At 42.8% G+C, this 16,995-nt stretch overlaps 1 protein-coding gene across 1 annotated transcript in view; it reads right to left on the reverse strand.

Annotated features, from left to right (window-relative positions):
• UNC5C (unc-5 netrin receptor C) overlaps positions 1–16,995 on the reverse strand; it is a 247,391-nt gene that overhangs the window by 40,910 nt on the left and 189,486 nt on the right. Inside the window, exons 4-6 of the mRNA XM_031048503.2 lie at positions 14,913–15,016; positions 3,309–3,489; positions 1,020–1,187 (exon numbers count right to left, since the gene is read on the reverse strand). Of these exons, the coding sequence (XP_030904363.2) occupies positions 1,020–1,187; positions 3,309–3,489; positions 14,913–15,016 (453 nt within the window). The remainder of the gene's footprint in view (positions 1–1,019; positions 1,188–3,308; positions 3,490–14,912; positions 15,017–16,995) is intronic.

A 16,995-nucleotide genomic window follows, 5' to 3' on the forward strand; every position in this document is an offset into this window, starting at 1 on the left:
TTATCTGTGCTCAAAGTGTATCAAAGATAAGCAACAAGTTGACAGTCTCTGATTTTAATTTTGGTTTTGCATTCCTCAACACAGAGGTTAAAGTTAAGCTTAGCCAGAAATTCTTTAGTAGGAAGATACATAATGTTTAGTATTTTCCATTAAGTGAAATACCTAGAGGCACTGATCTACTTCACATGAGCAAAATCAGGAACGTGTTTAGTGCCTTTTAAAATCCAACAAATGATTTTCAAAAGCATGAAACTGAACATCCAATGAATAATCTATGAAGTTGTTCCAGTCTGTCATTTGGAATAGTGAATAGAGATTAAATTTCAGCTCTTCAAGTTCCACCCATCACTAAGACCTAGAGTTGGATAGCTAAGCTTCACAAGCTGAAGACTACCTTACTGCCATTGATCTGAGTGGCACTGCAGAGGTAGGAAAGCCCTGTGCAATAGGACAGATGGCAGAACTTTGTCACTGAAGAGCTAACAAGTACCTTGCATGTCCTGAAACAATTTCACATTTTTCAGAAATTGAAATACCTTTTAAAGATATGGATACATATCTATTTCCAGTCTAAAAACTTCTGCATTTGAACTCAGGTAAGCATGTGCCTCAAATTTAACATCCATGCCCCAGATGCTTCACTTGCTGTGACAGCTGGACTGGACATTGCAAATATATTTACACCACAGTTGCTTTCTATATTCAAATTCCAGTCCTCTTCCAGAGCTTTTAACCTTTATCTCCTACAATTTGAAGCTCTGAATGTTCCCCAAATCCCCTGAATTACCAGGGCTGAGACACCGGAGCAAGCTGCCTGCAAAAGCAGGGCTGAATCCCTTGCTGCTTGATCTAATGTGATCACTATTTTATCTACTTGCATAATACACTTTCATATTCATTCACTGAAATGTTGGATTTATTAATAAAGAGAAGGAGGCTTTTGTAACTAATAGTGTTCTCCTCAAATGACTGGTGACAGGCAAACTAATCATCTAGGCTGTGTACTCTTCATACTGAACCTGGGCAGAGAGTGGTGCAAGCTATTTTCTGAACACTTTGTCCCTCGCAGAAGGCACCACCGTTGAGTGGGGCAGGATTGGTGCAGGTCCTCGTACGCTTCTGAAAGCCTCTCCCACATCGGCTGTTACATACTGACCACTCAGTCCAGGTAGACCAGCCTCCATTGACTGAAAAGCAAGACAGAGAGAGTATGATCATGTAAGAAAGCCATCCTGTCAGGCCAAAGGTATCTCTGGCTCTGTGTCATGCTGCCTCCAACAGCAGTCACAACTGATGGCTGGGAAGAGCATGAGAAGCAATCCTGAAGTGACGCAAACCCACGTCTCCAATGTATCAAATGCACAACATGCCAGAAGTCATTGCACAGTTGAAGATATGCTGATGCTGAATGAAAAACACCATTTGATGACTATTAGGGCTGGCAGGTGACCTGCCTTCTCCTAAAAAAAAGCTGACCAAGCATTAAGCACCTGGTAGCATGTGTACAGCCAAAATTCCTGCAGGTTCAGAGAGCACTCACAGCTCTGCTAGCCAGAAACCTGTGCTGTGAAAGCTGCATCATTTTCCAAATGAAGATAACCTACACTCCAGGTTGTTCTTTGATGCACCAATCACCTATGCATGCTGAAAGACCTCTGTGCTTTGATTAGAAATAGATAATTTTCTTTCCCTTTCTTTCCAAAAGGGAATTTCAGGATGCAAGGACTACTTCACTCACCCCTCTGTGGACATAGCTGCTGCATGTAAATGTGACAGCACTTCCATAATAGATATTTAAGCTGATCAGAATGATCTCACACTTAAAGGCATTTTCCTTATTGGACTTTGGGAAAATATGAATCTCTTTGGGAAGATATGTATCTGGGAATACATTCGTGCTGACTCTTTTTCATCTACCTCAGCTTCTGAGATAGATGGATGAAGAAGGAGCTGTGCTGCTCTGTGTAATAATGTCATCACCAGGGTATGGATAACATACTAACTGCTTTCCCTAAACCCAAATGTTTGTGATATGACACAACCCTTAGGCACCTCTGGTAGCAAAACCCATAAATATGGCTGCACTCCTGCATATGTCTCTTGACAGTACTGTTGAATAACCTGCTGTATATGTATGAGGAAGAGTTGCCTACATCTTATGCATTCATTGCAGTTACAAAACACAGCGCTCTTGCATGGTCCACCCCTCAATATCACAAACACTGCTAATCAACTCAATTCAGTCAGTTTTCTATAAAAACTGAGCTAAAAGGCCCTCATTGTAACTTCAGGGAAGCAACTGCTTACAATTAAATCTAACTGCTACCCTGAATATGAAATGAATATTAGGGATAATCATAGGGATTTTTTTTCCTACTTGTCTATCCTATAATTAAGCTGATTGCAAAGAACACCAGGACAGTCAGCTGGCACATCATTGGAGCAGGGTTTTGTTTTGGTGGATACCCCTTGCCTGGGATGCATCGGGGCAGTAACTCTGCAGGGGCAAAGTCTGTTGGACTAATAGGGCAGAGCTGCAGTGAAACACAGGCTGGAAGAGTCCCCAGAAGGGCATGTCATCTAGCCCCTCCACAGCCAAAGAATGGTCAGCCTCAGTATTATACCATGACCATGGATGCAGACACAGAAGAATGTTATCCCATGCTTTCTATTCCCATGATGTTTAATTTAAACTAGGTTGTGTTGACTGCTGCCTATAAGCTGCAGTCCCAGACTGCTTTGCTATTTTGTGCTTCCAAATGTTGGTAAGAGTGTCAGAGCTCACCAGAATCTTCCATCTACTTATATCTCATTAACTAAACTTATTTTTGGTGTCTAGTACCAAAACATACTCTGATGCAGGGGTAAAATTCCTTTCTGTTTTACTCCTGTTTATGAAAAGCATCACTAAGAACATGAAATGTGTTGGCAGAAAGCAATGCCTTGGACGCCCATGCTGGAGGAAGTGCCCTAATGGCTCCTTGCTGCATCCATCTGACATGTGTTGCATTATGGCAAGGGGAGCAAGTGCCTTCTCTTCAGTGAGGATTGGCTGTTTGTGTAGATGGCTGTTCCTCCTTTAATGCCACTGTCTGTCACCAATAAGCCAAATCATTAGACACTTCTGCATGTTTTCAGTAATAAACCTTGACTGCTGTCTCTGCATGTGGGTGCAAGTCAACAGGCAGCACAGGCTTAACACTGACCACAGCAGGAGCTGCACCCAGACGTTCTGCATCCCCTTCCTTCCCCACCTTTGACTTTGAGAGCACATCCATCCACGTGCAGTGGGACAAGGCATCACTTACCATAGACGATCACAGTTGCTGTGGTGCTTTTCCTTTTGGCCACAATGTTTTTGGCAACGCAAGTGTAATTGGCAGTGTCAGAAAGCCGGGCTTGCTTGATGATCAGGTTGTGATCAATGGTGATGTAAAAATTTCGGTCTTCCACAGGATCAATCACCTCTTCATTCTTCAGCCACTCCACCTTGGGGTTTCAAAGGACCAGAGTGGAGGCACTGAGTCAGTACCAGGTCACATTGCAAAGGCCACAGTATCTGTGATTACACTTCTCACCCCAGAAAGCACTAAGAGTCAAGGCACATCACGAAGGCCTCACCTGATGCACACTTACAACTGAAATAGAATGCCAAGGCAGAAATGTGGGAGAACACCCTTCATGCACCATCAGCACAACAGCTGTCTCGCCTTGTCTTGAAAATATCAATGCATTTTCAAAGGCTGCCAGCCACTGTGCAGAGACAAATAGCTGATCTATGCTTTCAGAGTCTGAGGCGAGGGATAAGGAGGGGGAGGTATCTGAGGACTGTATCTACAAATAGAGAATTCCCTTACAACATCAGAAACGCTAAACCAGCAGAGATCTCACCCATTCTTTTGTATGATTTGTATAATTAGGCAGTTAATAATGCAGTAACCTTGCATGTACCTGCCCTGGGTCTATCACAATGAGGCCCTATACTGCAGTAGGTCACAGCAACACCTAAGTAACACAGTAAATCACAAACACACTAGTGTTTTTAAATTCACATGTACATGCATGTTATTGTTTTGCTGCAATCAGGATCAAACAAGATAGAGACAGTTACCAAGGAAAAGAGGAATCACAAAGACTTCATCAGGGCTTATTTTTTCCCTTTCCTTGATGTAAGCTATATCTTATTTTAATAAAACATAATTTCCTTGGTTACACAGAAAAATATTTTCATATGTGATTTTTAATCTAGACAATATTCTCTTTATTGCCTTCCTAAAGAAACAGCCTATTAAATCCCAGCTGACTGCTGCAAGCCACTCTAATATAACTTGGCTGCAACTCTAGTAGCTTGTTTTCATTTGCACCGAGTATGCTCTGAAAGACAGGACTGGGGCCCTGGACGGATCAAAGCTGGGCCTCTGTGTCACTGCATCACTTCGGCTTGTGCCCAGAATTTAATTAAAGGAAGAAAAACACAAACACAATCAACCCTCTGGACCTGCGAGGTGCTAACTGCCAAGACCTGCTCTCACAAAACCTATCTTTACCAAAGGCGCTTGAGGAACCGCACAAGCATTGACATACCCCAAAACCAACAGGGAAGCTGCTCCCCACCTAAGACAGACATACAGACCGCCCCAGGTCATGGGGAGAAAACTAACAGCCTCTCCTGATGTTAAACACAGTGGGTTAATTCATCCCAGTCTAATGTCGCAAGACAGGCACTGACAGATGTGGGCTTGAGTTCAGATTGTCTATAGCTCATCTTTAGCCCTACTTTAAGCAGTTCCAGGTCCCCTAACCGGATTTGAGTGGATGAGCATCAGGTGTGAGCTGCTTCTGAAGATGCACACCCTAGTGAATGTAAAGCTACTGGCTTGAGGAAGGCTTGATTTAAACCCTCCTCTCCCAGAGCAGATCACTGAAGTATGTGGTAGCCTCACAACTACTGATACTGTACAGATTAAAACCAGTGGTGCAAAAGGCACAGTACAAATGGATATGTGTGTCTCAAGGAACAGGGAAAGAAGAAAAAAAACAAAACTTTGGAGGCTGTGTTTCTGCTCATACAGACATGTTTTACCATGGAAAAGATAAGCTTAGTCAATAACCTGGTTTTCCTTGCCATGACGATTAAAACTATCCTTCCTTCTTTCTTGAATCCTAATAAGTATTGGATAGAATCCAGACAGACAAATTACTGTTCTGTCAATGACCATATTTAGCTCCTTCACCTGCAACTCAAGTTTGCATGCATCCCAGATTGAAAAACAAGATAGGAGCCTACCTCTCCACCAGTGGTGAGCTATCACTTAACCTCTGCCTCTCACACAAGCAAAATGTCTTTCTTGGGTTTTAATACCATTATTTAGGTCTTGGATGGAATACAGACTTGCATCAGAAGCCTAAAAGACGCTATGTGCACAGCCACAGCTGTGTATGCTTGCCATCCAAACCCACCAGTGCTTTTTCTGTGTTCTGCACATAGAGAATATCAGAACATCAGTGAGGACGGGACTACAGCCTATGTGGTCTAAGGCTCAGCCCAAAATGTTTTTTGTATGCCCGTCCAAGGGTATATTCTAGGATCCCTCAGCACTATGTAAGGCTGCATGCTCAAGAACAAGGTTGTCTTTTTACAGTACTCTGGAAACACTTTCTCTCTCCACAAAACCAAATACATGCATGTTCATTCTGGGTCTCAGCTGATTAGGCAAAATTAAAGCTATGAACATTAAATTCCCTGTCATCCCTGCAAAAACACTGAAGATGATATGAAAACAGTAGTTGCCAATATCAGAAAAAACCCTAAGATATTTTGTATAATTCAGCATACTGCCTTTGGCTCTACACCAAACCTCTTAGGAAAAAGATCTTTTTCACCTATTGGCTCACTGAATTTGCTAACAACACCACATTAAGTTTGCAGAACAACAGGATGTCTTATTTTCTGAAAAACCTGTTTTCCCAGTACATCAGTACTTTGTGTGCTTGTCTAAACCCCATCTCTTTTACAAGGTACCTCATAAATATATCTACTTCAATCTTCTTCTGGCATCCAGGTTTTTATGACATCATGAGTCTGTTCATGTTGCAAATGATAATGTCATTAAATCTGAAGGGAGGAACTGATGGGTGATTTGATAAGAGGCAGGATTTGCCTGTCATACACATTTTAGCCATCAACAGAGCAACACAAAAAAGAGAACACCCCCCCCAGTGATTGTGTTTTCTCCCTCAGTCCTTGCAGAAAGGGTAACTAGTTAAACACACTACAGCATGCAAATGGGACTTTCATTGGTAACTTGTTTCAGGTCTTTAGCCTCTTTTTTTTTTTCTTGTGCAGGTTACCACAGTGCTCAGCACCTCCAAACTTCAGGTTTATTTGTTGAGGTAGCCAGAATAGGTGGGAGCAGGGTTGTTCTGTCATGTAAGCAGGAAGAGATCAGGCATCAAATACAAAAGAGAAGAGAACAATGCAGAAGGAGACAGTGTGATTTATGAATGACAAGTATGCAAACTGTTATTACAGAAGTTAAAAGCAATGATCTCTTTTGATGCCATGTCATTCCCCAAGGCACAGCCCCCTCACTTGAAGTAGGCTGTTAATCCAGTCAATGCTGAAACTTATCCTGAATTTAATTCTGCTGCCTGAATAACAGTGACTGGTGCTCTGGGAAAACCACCATGCTCACAACAAAGCTGGCAGGTGAGGCATCAGGCACGTCTGTGTCAGAGATCTGCACCCTTCCGGCCAAGCGACCAGAGGGGCAGCAGGACACCCAAGGGCATTTCAAACGGCACCAGGATGCCTGCATTCAGGATCATACCAAATCACACCCTCATGGGTCCATTTTTAAACTCTATGGAGAAGACATTTCTAAAGTAGATGTTTGCATTTGCCTAAATATCGGGGATGTGTATTTACTGGCTACAGTCACAGAGATTCTTGAACAGATACCCAGCTATATTTATTCAATTAAATCAGGCTTATCCCTCCAACTGTTATAAATGAACATATAAGTGGTTAGGTATCTATGCAGAAAAAGCCTGGGCATAAGTTTTTCCTTATAATAACAGAAATCATTTAATTGGCACCTACTGGCATGTAGGATGGGGTAAGTTGCATGGAGATGACAGCTATGGAAAATTACAACAATGTGTAACTGTTTTTTTTTACATACCAGTCCCAAGAACAAAGCAGACATGAAATCTCCAATTTCTCTTTTTAGTTTTCCACTCAAGAAGGTATTTTTGCTTTATGCCTGCAAACTGACTAGGAAGAGAAGGCCTCTCTGTAAAGGTGTAAGTGTGGTGAATGAAACCCTGACTCACAGCAACTGCAGATGCTGAGAAGCTGGAGCTCATCTGAAGTCAGATACCTTTTGGTCAGAGCTCCTTAGTGCTCTGGATGCAATTTGCAGAGCAGCGAGGCACACGGCTCCTGCCAGCTGTGCTGGGTCTGCATGTCCAGTGCTGCTAATGGCAGGCAAGCCTGCCATGAGACTGAGCTGCCCCTGCCACCAGCTGGGGAAGTGCACAATCCAAGGCAGCTGTAATTTAGAGCAACACACCTTGTAGCATCTTTTCTGTCATCCCGCTCCCCAGTGAGAGACAGATGCGTTGTCTCTAATTATTCACTGATTGGTATCGGGAGATACATTAACATAATTGGCACATTTGTTCTAATTAACAGAGGGAACCTGCCACATGCCACCCAACATGAAAAGCAAGACCATCAAGCAAGAACAGAAAACCCACCATCACCACCTCAGCTATACCTCAGAGCTGCAGCCAGACCTGTGCTGCTGCAGAGTGATTCCAGCAGCAGCCTGAAATAAGGCAGGACACGCAGACACTAAGACTTGCAAAGCCAGGCCAGGCTTCTGTGCAGACTAAATGAATACAGGGAAAATAAATCACACAAGCTATTACACACACAGGAAAACCTATTACGGAAGCTAATTGCTGACACAAATTTAGCCATACCGAGTTACTAGCATTACTAGACACTTAAATCTCTTGGCACACTTGCATATGAATGATGATTTTGAAACTGGTAGAGCAGAAGCACATCTGTTCCAAACGAAGCGCAAGAATGGAAAAAGGGATACGAACTCATCTAGATCCTCCCCTTCTTTTCGTACCACTTGTTTCTTACAATTCCACAATCTCAAGAGGAAAGTCAGCAGGGTGTGAGTTCTGGATCCTGGTCTCTCATTCCATTCTCCACCCCAACCTGCCCTGTAGTCATCTTCAAAGGAGTGAGAAGCTGCCAAAACCAGCAAGTCTTCCACCCTCTAGACACAAGCAAAGCCCTCTGGTGCAATTCTCCAGAAGTAAGATGCAAACGGCTGGGAGCAGTAAGAGGTTTAAATTGACAAAAGCCAATTTAGGGTTATGGAGGTGTGACTAGGATTAGGAGCTGTGGCTATTGTACTCCATGCCTTCTCCGTGGCTGGCTGACACTGGAGGATCACTTTCCACCTGACCCCCACTGAGCCAGCATTGCTGCTGGGGTACTCTGCAGCTGTGCTGACCGGTCACAGTGGCACTGCTCAGCTTGCCGCAGCTCCTGCTGAGCTCGCATAGCCTCCAACAGCCACAGGGGAATTGCAGCTCCCCTGCTTCCCCTGAATTGTAACAACAGACATGCACCCCATCCCATATTGATAGTAAGGGCACACATACACATGCCAGTAAGAATGAAACACTTGCGTAGCTAACTACTGAGTTGGGCGCAGTACAAGACATCTGAGTAAGACTGAGAAAACGTTAACAGTTTTCATACTGGTTATTTAGCTAGCAGCTATTTCAGGTACCTTGAGACTCAAGTGCCTCTTTGAAGACTGTTATTTGATTTTGGGATTTGGTTTCAAATGTACACTTTCATCCCAGCAACTGCATGCTGAAGAGGATGCTGTCCTCTGTTCTACATTACTTGCTTGAAATAGATTTCACACCCATTTAAGGTTAAAAAAAAAAAAGGAAAAAAAAACCCAAGGTGGTCTCCAAAGAGGCTGAAATTACAGCTATCAGGGACTGCAAAACACATATTGAGAATGAGATGGTAAATGAAACCACCATGACATTTTGTTCAGTTGTTGCTATTGTGCTTCTGCTGCCAATAAGGGGAATTTGTGTTCCTGCTGTGGAAACACTTCCTTAATTGCACATATATCCAGCTTTCTGTTTGAGTACTAAAATCTACACAGGGTGTATGTACAGCTGCTGGATGTCTCTGGCCCTATTACAGCTTTGCTTTATACAGAACAGGCAAGTTCAGCCTCACAGAATATACTTCAAAGGCCAAGGTGGACTGGTAGCAGTAGCTGGAGAGTTTAGTTTCATAGGTCCCGAATTCAAATAGAGATCATGGCACTATTAACCAAAACCCATGGAGGCTGCCATGTGGCCACCAGGAGTTGCTGGGCTTCCTTTCCCACCTGAAAAAGAGGCTTGAACTGAACGTCTCATGGCTCATGTGTATTAGTTGGCACTTTTGGCAGCATGTGGGCATGTGGATTCCCAACTCCTGAAAGGAACGGAGAGGGGCCTGTTTGGAAACACCTTTAAATGAGTTACCAGTGTGATGTCTCCGGTTCTTTGGTTGGAGGGATAGGTGAATCCCATTCTTCACAGCACAGAACTATATTCTCTCTGGGATCATTACGCTCAGTAAAGGAACAGGATATTGTAATATTGATGGGTGGCTGCAATGTTGTAAAGTGCCTGTTCTTGTACAGACCACTCCTCCTACCAGTTTCAAATGCCATCTAGGATTTTGTCTAGGTTACATTTTTTTTTATGAAAGAAAAGTATCAGCTCTAGAAGCACATGGAAATTCCTGGCAAAACTCAGCAAACCTGATTAAACAGAGCTTGAGTGACAGCTGACGTGCTGTCTGCAGACGTCATTTTGGAAATATCTCCATTGAAATACAGGAGCGAGCACTGCATCTGAAGTTACTGCCAGAGGAAAATGATGGAGGCAAAACGCTATCACTGAGTGACTCAGGGTGCTGATAAGGACTGGGGACTCTGAAAACCCCTGATGGAGGTAACTCTCACACTTAGGTACTACGAGGCCTGTTGGCTATAGGGAGCAAGAACCAATTGGTGCCAAATTAGGAACTGATGGATTAATCGTAGAATCATAGAATCTTAGAACAGTTAGGGTTGGAAAGGACCTTAAGATCATCCAGTTCCAACCCCCCTGCCATGGGCAGGGACACCTCACACTAAACCATGTCACCCAAGGCTCTGTCCAACCTGGCCTTGAACATCACCAGGGATGGAGCATTCACAGCTTCCCTGGGGCAACCCATTCCAGTGCCTCATCCACCGTCACAGTAATGAACTTCTTCCTTATATCTAATCTGAACTTTCCCTGTTTAGGTTTACAGAACAGGTGTCTCCAGGATGAGATACTTAGAGATTCTTCTCTAAGGGGGAAAGCTGGGAGCCATGCTCATCTACCTCATAAAAAAATGCAGGTAAAAGCTGTGGCCTACACTGTGTGTCTTTGAAAAAATACATCAGTTTAAAATGGTGCTCTTAGTACAGCCTGAAGAGGGGAGGCATTTTGTGTTAGCTAAACCAGCACTGCAGAGCCATCTTCGACACAAAAAGTGACTGTAGAGAGGATAAGCTAGCATGGTTCATGTCAATGCTCTTGTAGAAAACCTCCCATTATAATATGGAATTGCAAGGCACTGCAAAGGACAGTGTCACTTCCCAGCTAATTAGATTTTGTGGCCATTGATTCCTCTACTTGCTTCTCTTAGAGCTCACCTTCCTGTTGGGAATATAAAATACTGTCTTGATGACACACACCTGCATGGCAATGCATACACATGAACTCCCAATTAAGGGATAACACTGCAAAACATAAGTGGTTCTCACAAAATAAAGCAAACAGCAGTCATATTAATAATAAATTAGATGGAGCAGCCACCTGATGCTGCCTATTTGGAGAAGTCCCTAGCTTCCACCAGATTTCACCCAGGCAAAAGCAGCTGAGTGAAATCTGTTTCACAGTCATCTTGACTTGACAAAACACCCTCTTCTGCCTCTTGACTCAGGGATGCTTTTCCCCTTGCTCCAGTTCCTAATTAAAGCCATGAATGTAGATAAATATCACATTCAGTTTTAAATCCAACTGGGTCACCAAACTGTACATTACACCCTGTTCTACATTTAAACTACTCTGTGAAACACCTCAATTATAATTAAAGAAGCAATTATCCCCTGTTAAAGGTTGCCACAAATCACACATTTCAATGCAAAAGTTTGTCTGGCAGCTTATGGCATATTAACCAATTTTACATCTCATTTATGTTTTGATGTATAACCTATTGCAATGATCTAACTTGATTTGACTCCGTGTCTTTAGCTGTATTTTATCATGTGCAGTATGATGCTGGCATCTTTCAAAGAACAAATTAAATGAGCTAAGGGTTTAATTGCTAATAACTCTGCCATTACTGTTGGAGTGTTGCAGAGTAGGATCCTTCCTGCCTTCTCAGGTTAGGTTTGAAAACATGCATACAGAGTAGAGAGTGGAATTCAAATGGATGTTTCCACTGATGCTGCAGAGCTGTCTGATCTCCACTGAACACTGGCAGCTCCCACCAAGTCTGGTGGGTCAGACTGCTTATCTCACCTCCTTATCCTATTTCTCCCTGTCGAGGAAAAGCAGGAGACAGGGAGCTACAGGAAAGGGCACTGTTTGGTTTTATGTCCCTTCCTTTTTAGTTTTGGTTATCTTTTTAGGGTTGGGTTTTTTTTTCCCATAGTAGGTATATGTAAGTTTGCCCCTACACCACTTGACTATGTGTAGAAACCTCTGTGTAACAGTGTCTGCATTGGTCCTTCTGCTGTTTGCTGGGGCCATGCACTGGAAAACACGTAACATTTACCCAGATGTTTCAGAACCTGCAGGTATTTTCAGCTTGATATATAAGACTGTGAGTGACGAGGCACACCATAGTGCAGCTAGCACCAATGGTGGTCAAGGCTGGTGCTGCAGAGGAGGTCATCTGGTTATCCCAGAAACCAAGCAAACCCTTGGCTCCTTACTTTATCCCAAGTGAACGAGTAAGACATACTTTGATTTTACTTCAGGCTGGTGTATTTTAACATACCTTCTTCTATTTGGATCTTGGGCTTTTTCCTTTTTTCTGGTGGCTGTGATCTGAGCCTACTCTAATGCTTGTCATGTCCTAGTGGATCTGAGGGACTGGAAAGTGCTGCCTTAAAAGCTTTGCCTGCCATCTCTGTCTTTGTCCTTCTTGCCCTCTGGAACAGCTGTATGCTGTTATGTGGCTCAGCTTTTTAGTAGTAGTAAGATCTGCTCTAACATTGATCTGTAAGAGCTTGACACAGTTAATTGCAGTTAAATATGCTGGGAATGATAAGACTAAATTCCCCAGCTACTGAAAAGAGGACAGAAGGTATCTCTGAGCATGGTTGTTCCCACCACTTTGAAACACCAGGAAAAAAAAAATAAAATTAAGGGGGAGAATAAAACCAAAGAAAGGGGAAAATTCTGGGACTCTGGACTCCAGCGTTGCATTATACTGAATGTGTATGCTGTGCCGTTTCACAGCGTAAGCTCTTCTTCCTCTGTTTTGGTGCTGAATCCAATGACTATTTCAGAGGCCAGTAAGTGGAAAAAAAGCCCAAAACAATACACAATGCTCAGAGAAGGAAGGGTCTGAGGTACGTGCTCACAAGTGTTTAGAAATGCTGCTCACAAGTGTTTAGAAATGCTGCTCACAGCTGCAGCAATGCATTATCCCACTCAAAGTTGTCTTTCAACAAGATGGGAAATAGCCTCAGCCTGCTGCCAGCCTTCTTCCAAGTCTTTTTTTTACTTAGCTACCTGTGCCATCATATCAGAAACTTCTGTGAACAAATAAACGAAGTCTTAAACAAAGAACTCATTCATCTTTAAATTCAAATAAACATGTAATCCTTCAACCCACCAAGTTACCTTTCATCTTCCCATTTTTTAAAATTTATCTTACCAGCTTCAGCAAGTGGCTGTAATAAAGTGTCACATTAAGGTATTCATATTCATTAGTGCTCGGGTCTTTGTTCTTTTAATAGTGTTGGAAAGAATCTACAAAGAGGCTGTATTAGGCGGCTGTCCAATCTGGGTGTTTGATCTCCTTCTGACTTCAAAAGTCAGAAGAGGAAAAAACCAACACTGAGAACAGTTCTTTTGAATGTCAGACAGGGAGTATACTATTTCTGAACCTGCCAAGTGTTAATTGGTGTCTGCCCTGACCAGAGTACAAGTAAGATTCAGAGCCAGTTAATGTACAGTCATGAATCTCAGCTATTGACAGGGTGAGCCAGAATACTAGAAGGCAGGAAAAAGTGCAATTATTATGAGAGTAGCTCACAGAGGATCTTTTCAGAGATCACTTCCACACAGCATGTCAAACCATACTGTTTTAGTCCCAGCCACACAATGGCGCATTACAGACCTTTATGAGGGAATAACCAGACTGGCTGCTGAAATTTCAGAGGAGCCTGTAACACGGCATTCAAACTATCCGTCATCATCAATCTCTGATTCTAGCAAAGGTAATGAAGTTCCCCACTACTGCTCTGCACTACCTGAACAATGTATCCCACTGCAAACACTCCTGTCATGGCACAACAGCAACTTGATTTGATGCAAAGAAGCATCAGAAAGGAGAATAAAAAATTGCTGCTAAGTTCCTGAGGAAAGCAAACTGATTATTATTACAGTTGTCAGGAAGCTGGCTCGGCAGACCTAAACGGTCTCTACTGTTTTGGAGATCTTAACAGGGAAAGAAAACAGCCTATGGAACATGAAAATGGGGAAAAACTTCCATGCTAATTATTCTTTTTGATGTCTGTGGGCACATTTCTGCAATTCCGATTAAATCTAGACTTGGGTTAGATGGGGAGGTAACACTTCAAGCTTCACCTCCTCTGAGAAATCAGTCATCAGCACTGAGTGACAACCACTTTGCTACTTAGCCATGATAGTCTCAACTTATCCTAATGCAAATTGGCAACAGCTTCTTCTGTAGCATGGTGGAGGAAAACAGATGAGAATTCAGATCGGGGAATTACCATCATTAATTATCAATTTTTCTCTTAACAGCCACAGCAGATTTAGGATTTCAGAGGCCTCCTACAGCTCAGATACCCCCTTCTTGTGAGCCATGTATCTGAAGCTGGAGCCACCACTGCACTCAGGGAAGCTACTGTTTCACAAGGACACCCGCTGCTGTTGGTGGGCACAGATTCTGATGAAGTGTAGGCTTACTCCTGCAGGTGGGGGTAGACCACCCACTGTGGGCTCGCTTAAAAGCCAGGAGGAAAACCAGATAAGCCCTTGAAGATGGATTATTAGGCAGGTACATCCTCTACTTGCCCCCATCTCATGCTGCTTCACCTGGGAGCCCATACTGGACCATGGCACATCCTCTTCTGCCAAGCTGGTTGGCTGGTGCACACATGAGCACATGCATAAACATGGGAAAGAAATACAATCTAGCAGTCTAAACATTAAATACTATGATTGAAAGGTGCCTCTCAGAATAAGTGATTTTTTTTCTCTAAAAGGAAAAGGAAAGATAGCAGGCTGTTATTGATATGCTCGACAAGCTACATATCCTTTGGATGCCAGATAAAACTGTGATCTTTGAAAGGGAAGAAAAAAACGAAACCAAACTGCCTGAAGCTCTTTCCAGCAAGGCACTATAATCCAAAACCATTAATCAACTCCCGATCAATCTTGTCCATGAAAAGCAGTCAGTCAGCTCTCCATTACCACTTATTCATCATGCTATGCCCCATTACTGCACCATTAGCCACTGATCAGGCCTTAGAAAGTCCAAGTGCCAGGACACTAGTGTTACTGCTCACCTCAGCTACTGGGATGCCTTCAGGAGGACGGCACTGGAGCAGGACTTCTTGCTCCAGGGACACTTCTTTCCCCAAGGGCTCCTGCTCAAAAGTTTTCCGGAGATCTGGGGAGGGAGAAAGAGAAGAAAAAGAAGCAGTGATATTACTAGCTGGTTGTTTAAATTACATTTGATTGCCATAGTGCATAAATGCAAGAGTGCTTTCTAAACTGAAAAAAAATAGCTTTCTCTTTCCCAGAAAGTGAAGCACTTAAAAAAGACTGGGACATGTTTCCACTTCATTCCAACATTGTCTAAAGGTTTCATAGTGGATTTAGTACTTGGGTTGTGGTAGAGCATGTGAACCCAGCAAGGATCCACGGTCTCACTGGGGAAAGTCACATCCAGACACAGAACAAAAATTGAAACAAGTCCCTTTTTCAGATAATTTGGTAGCCTATGCCAGTGATGTACTAAAGAAAGCTACAGAGAACTAAAAAAATCCCTAGAACTAGAGCACATAAGCTGAGCTGCCTTAAACTAATGGATGAAAGTTCTTGTGCTGAGATTAAATGTACTTTTAGTTTATAAGCATTAACTTTACAGCTTTAGCTATTTGTCCTCACTTTCTCAATATCCATGTAGCACGAAATAACTATTACAATAAATTGTTATTGTGATTAATATTATTATTATTAATGTGGTGCTGAATTGTGCTTGGATCCCTGAACAGCACCACAGAAATGTGGCAGGCAGGGAGGGCATGGAATGTGCCTCCAAACATCAGACCAGTTCCATCATACTGGACAGCTGTGTGCTCCAGCTTTTTTTGTGCATTTCTGTAGTATCTCTGCATTGGTGGTAAAATGGACTTGATAAGTCCCTCTATACTACTGGCTCCATATTTCTGCCACAGACTGGCATCCTCTCCACTGTGCTTGGGAGAACGTGGTTCTGGAGAAACCGAACATCCAAGCCCCAGCAGCAACTGGAAATATTTCTCCCTTCTGTTGGTTCCATCTACAATGGACATGGGGCCATGCTCAAAGTCACACCAAAGAGCTGGCCTGACTTCAAAAAAACTTGTTTTTTTTTTAATTGTTGTTTTAATTTTACTGTTTGTTCTGAATTCAGACATTTCCCTGTGCCAGTGCATGGTGAGGTTGCACAAATACTTGTGTCGTATTGGAAACAAGTAATATAGGAACAACTTAAAAGCCAAATATTTCATATTTTGAAGCCAGAACATGCAGCTGTGTTAGAAAACAGGTCACTGAATTGAACCAATTTACAAATATGCCATGGAAAGAGTTGTATTTCATCTAGACTACCTCCAAGAACTGATTTCCAACTGACCCCACAAAGGAACTTTCTACCAAAAGGCCAAAAAGGGCCAGGTGAATGTACAGATGCAAAAGGTGATGTGATGTCTGCCAAAATCAGCTCCTCTGAAACTATCCTTTAGATAGCATGATCCCCTCTGTCTCTTAGCCTACATGGGCAAAATGTGGTTGTTCAACTACCTGGAATGAAATGTGAATCTAAACATGACATGGACAACCTCTGCCATAACTGAAGATGCTGATTTTAACTTAATAACATGGTAAACTTCTAATGTCCTTAAACCTATTCATTTCCCTAGTGAAACTGAGGCATCTCTGTTCTTCCTCTGCACCACAGGCATGAGAGGAGCGACCTCAAACCCTTCTGCCTCCCCACCACTGGTATTCCTGCTCCCTCCAACACACAGGGAAGGGATGCTGAGAGCCTCTCTGATAGGATTTAAGGCCACAGTTTAGGGCACAGAAAGATAAGCCCTGGCAGATCTTACCCTGGTGATATAAGAACTTATTGTCTCCAGCTGTCTCCTTGTTTGGGGTTTACCCTCTGTTGAAAGGAAACATACACCAGTATTATAGCTACCTCCATACAAAATCCACCACTTTAACCTTAGTTGTTGATGAAGGGTACTTTAACCTACAACACTGGATAACTTTCATCAAAGAAAAGGAGCAAACATCTGGAACTGATCATATCTTAGGATCACATGCCAAGCTTCACCAGACTCTATGCCTGTCTGCATCTTTGTCACATAGGATTTATTT

This window comes from Melopsittacus undulatus, chromosome 7, assembly GCF_012275295.1.
Source record: "Melopsittacus undulatus isolate bMelUnd1 chromosome 7, bMelUnd1.mat.Z, whole genome shotgun sequence".
Taxonomy (NCBI): domain Eukaryota; kingdom Metazoa; phylum Chordata; class Aves; order Psittaciformes; family Psittaculidae; genus Melopsittacus; species Melopsittacus undulatus.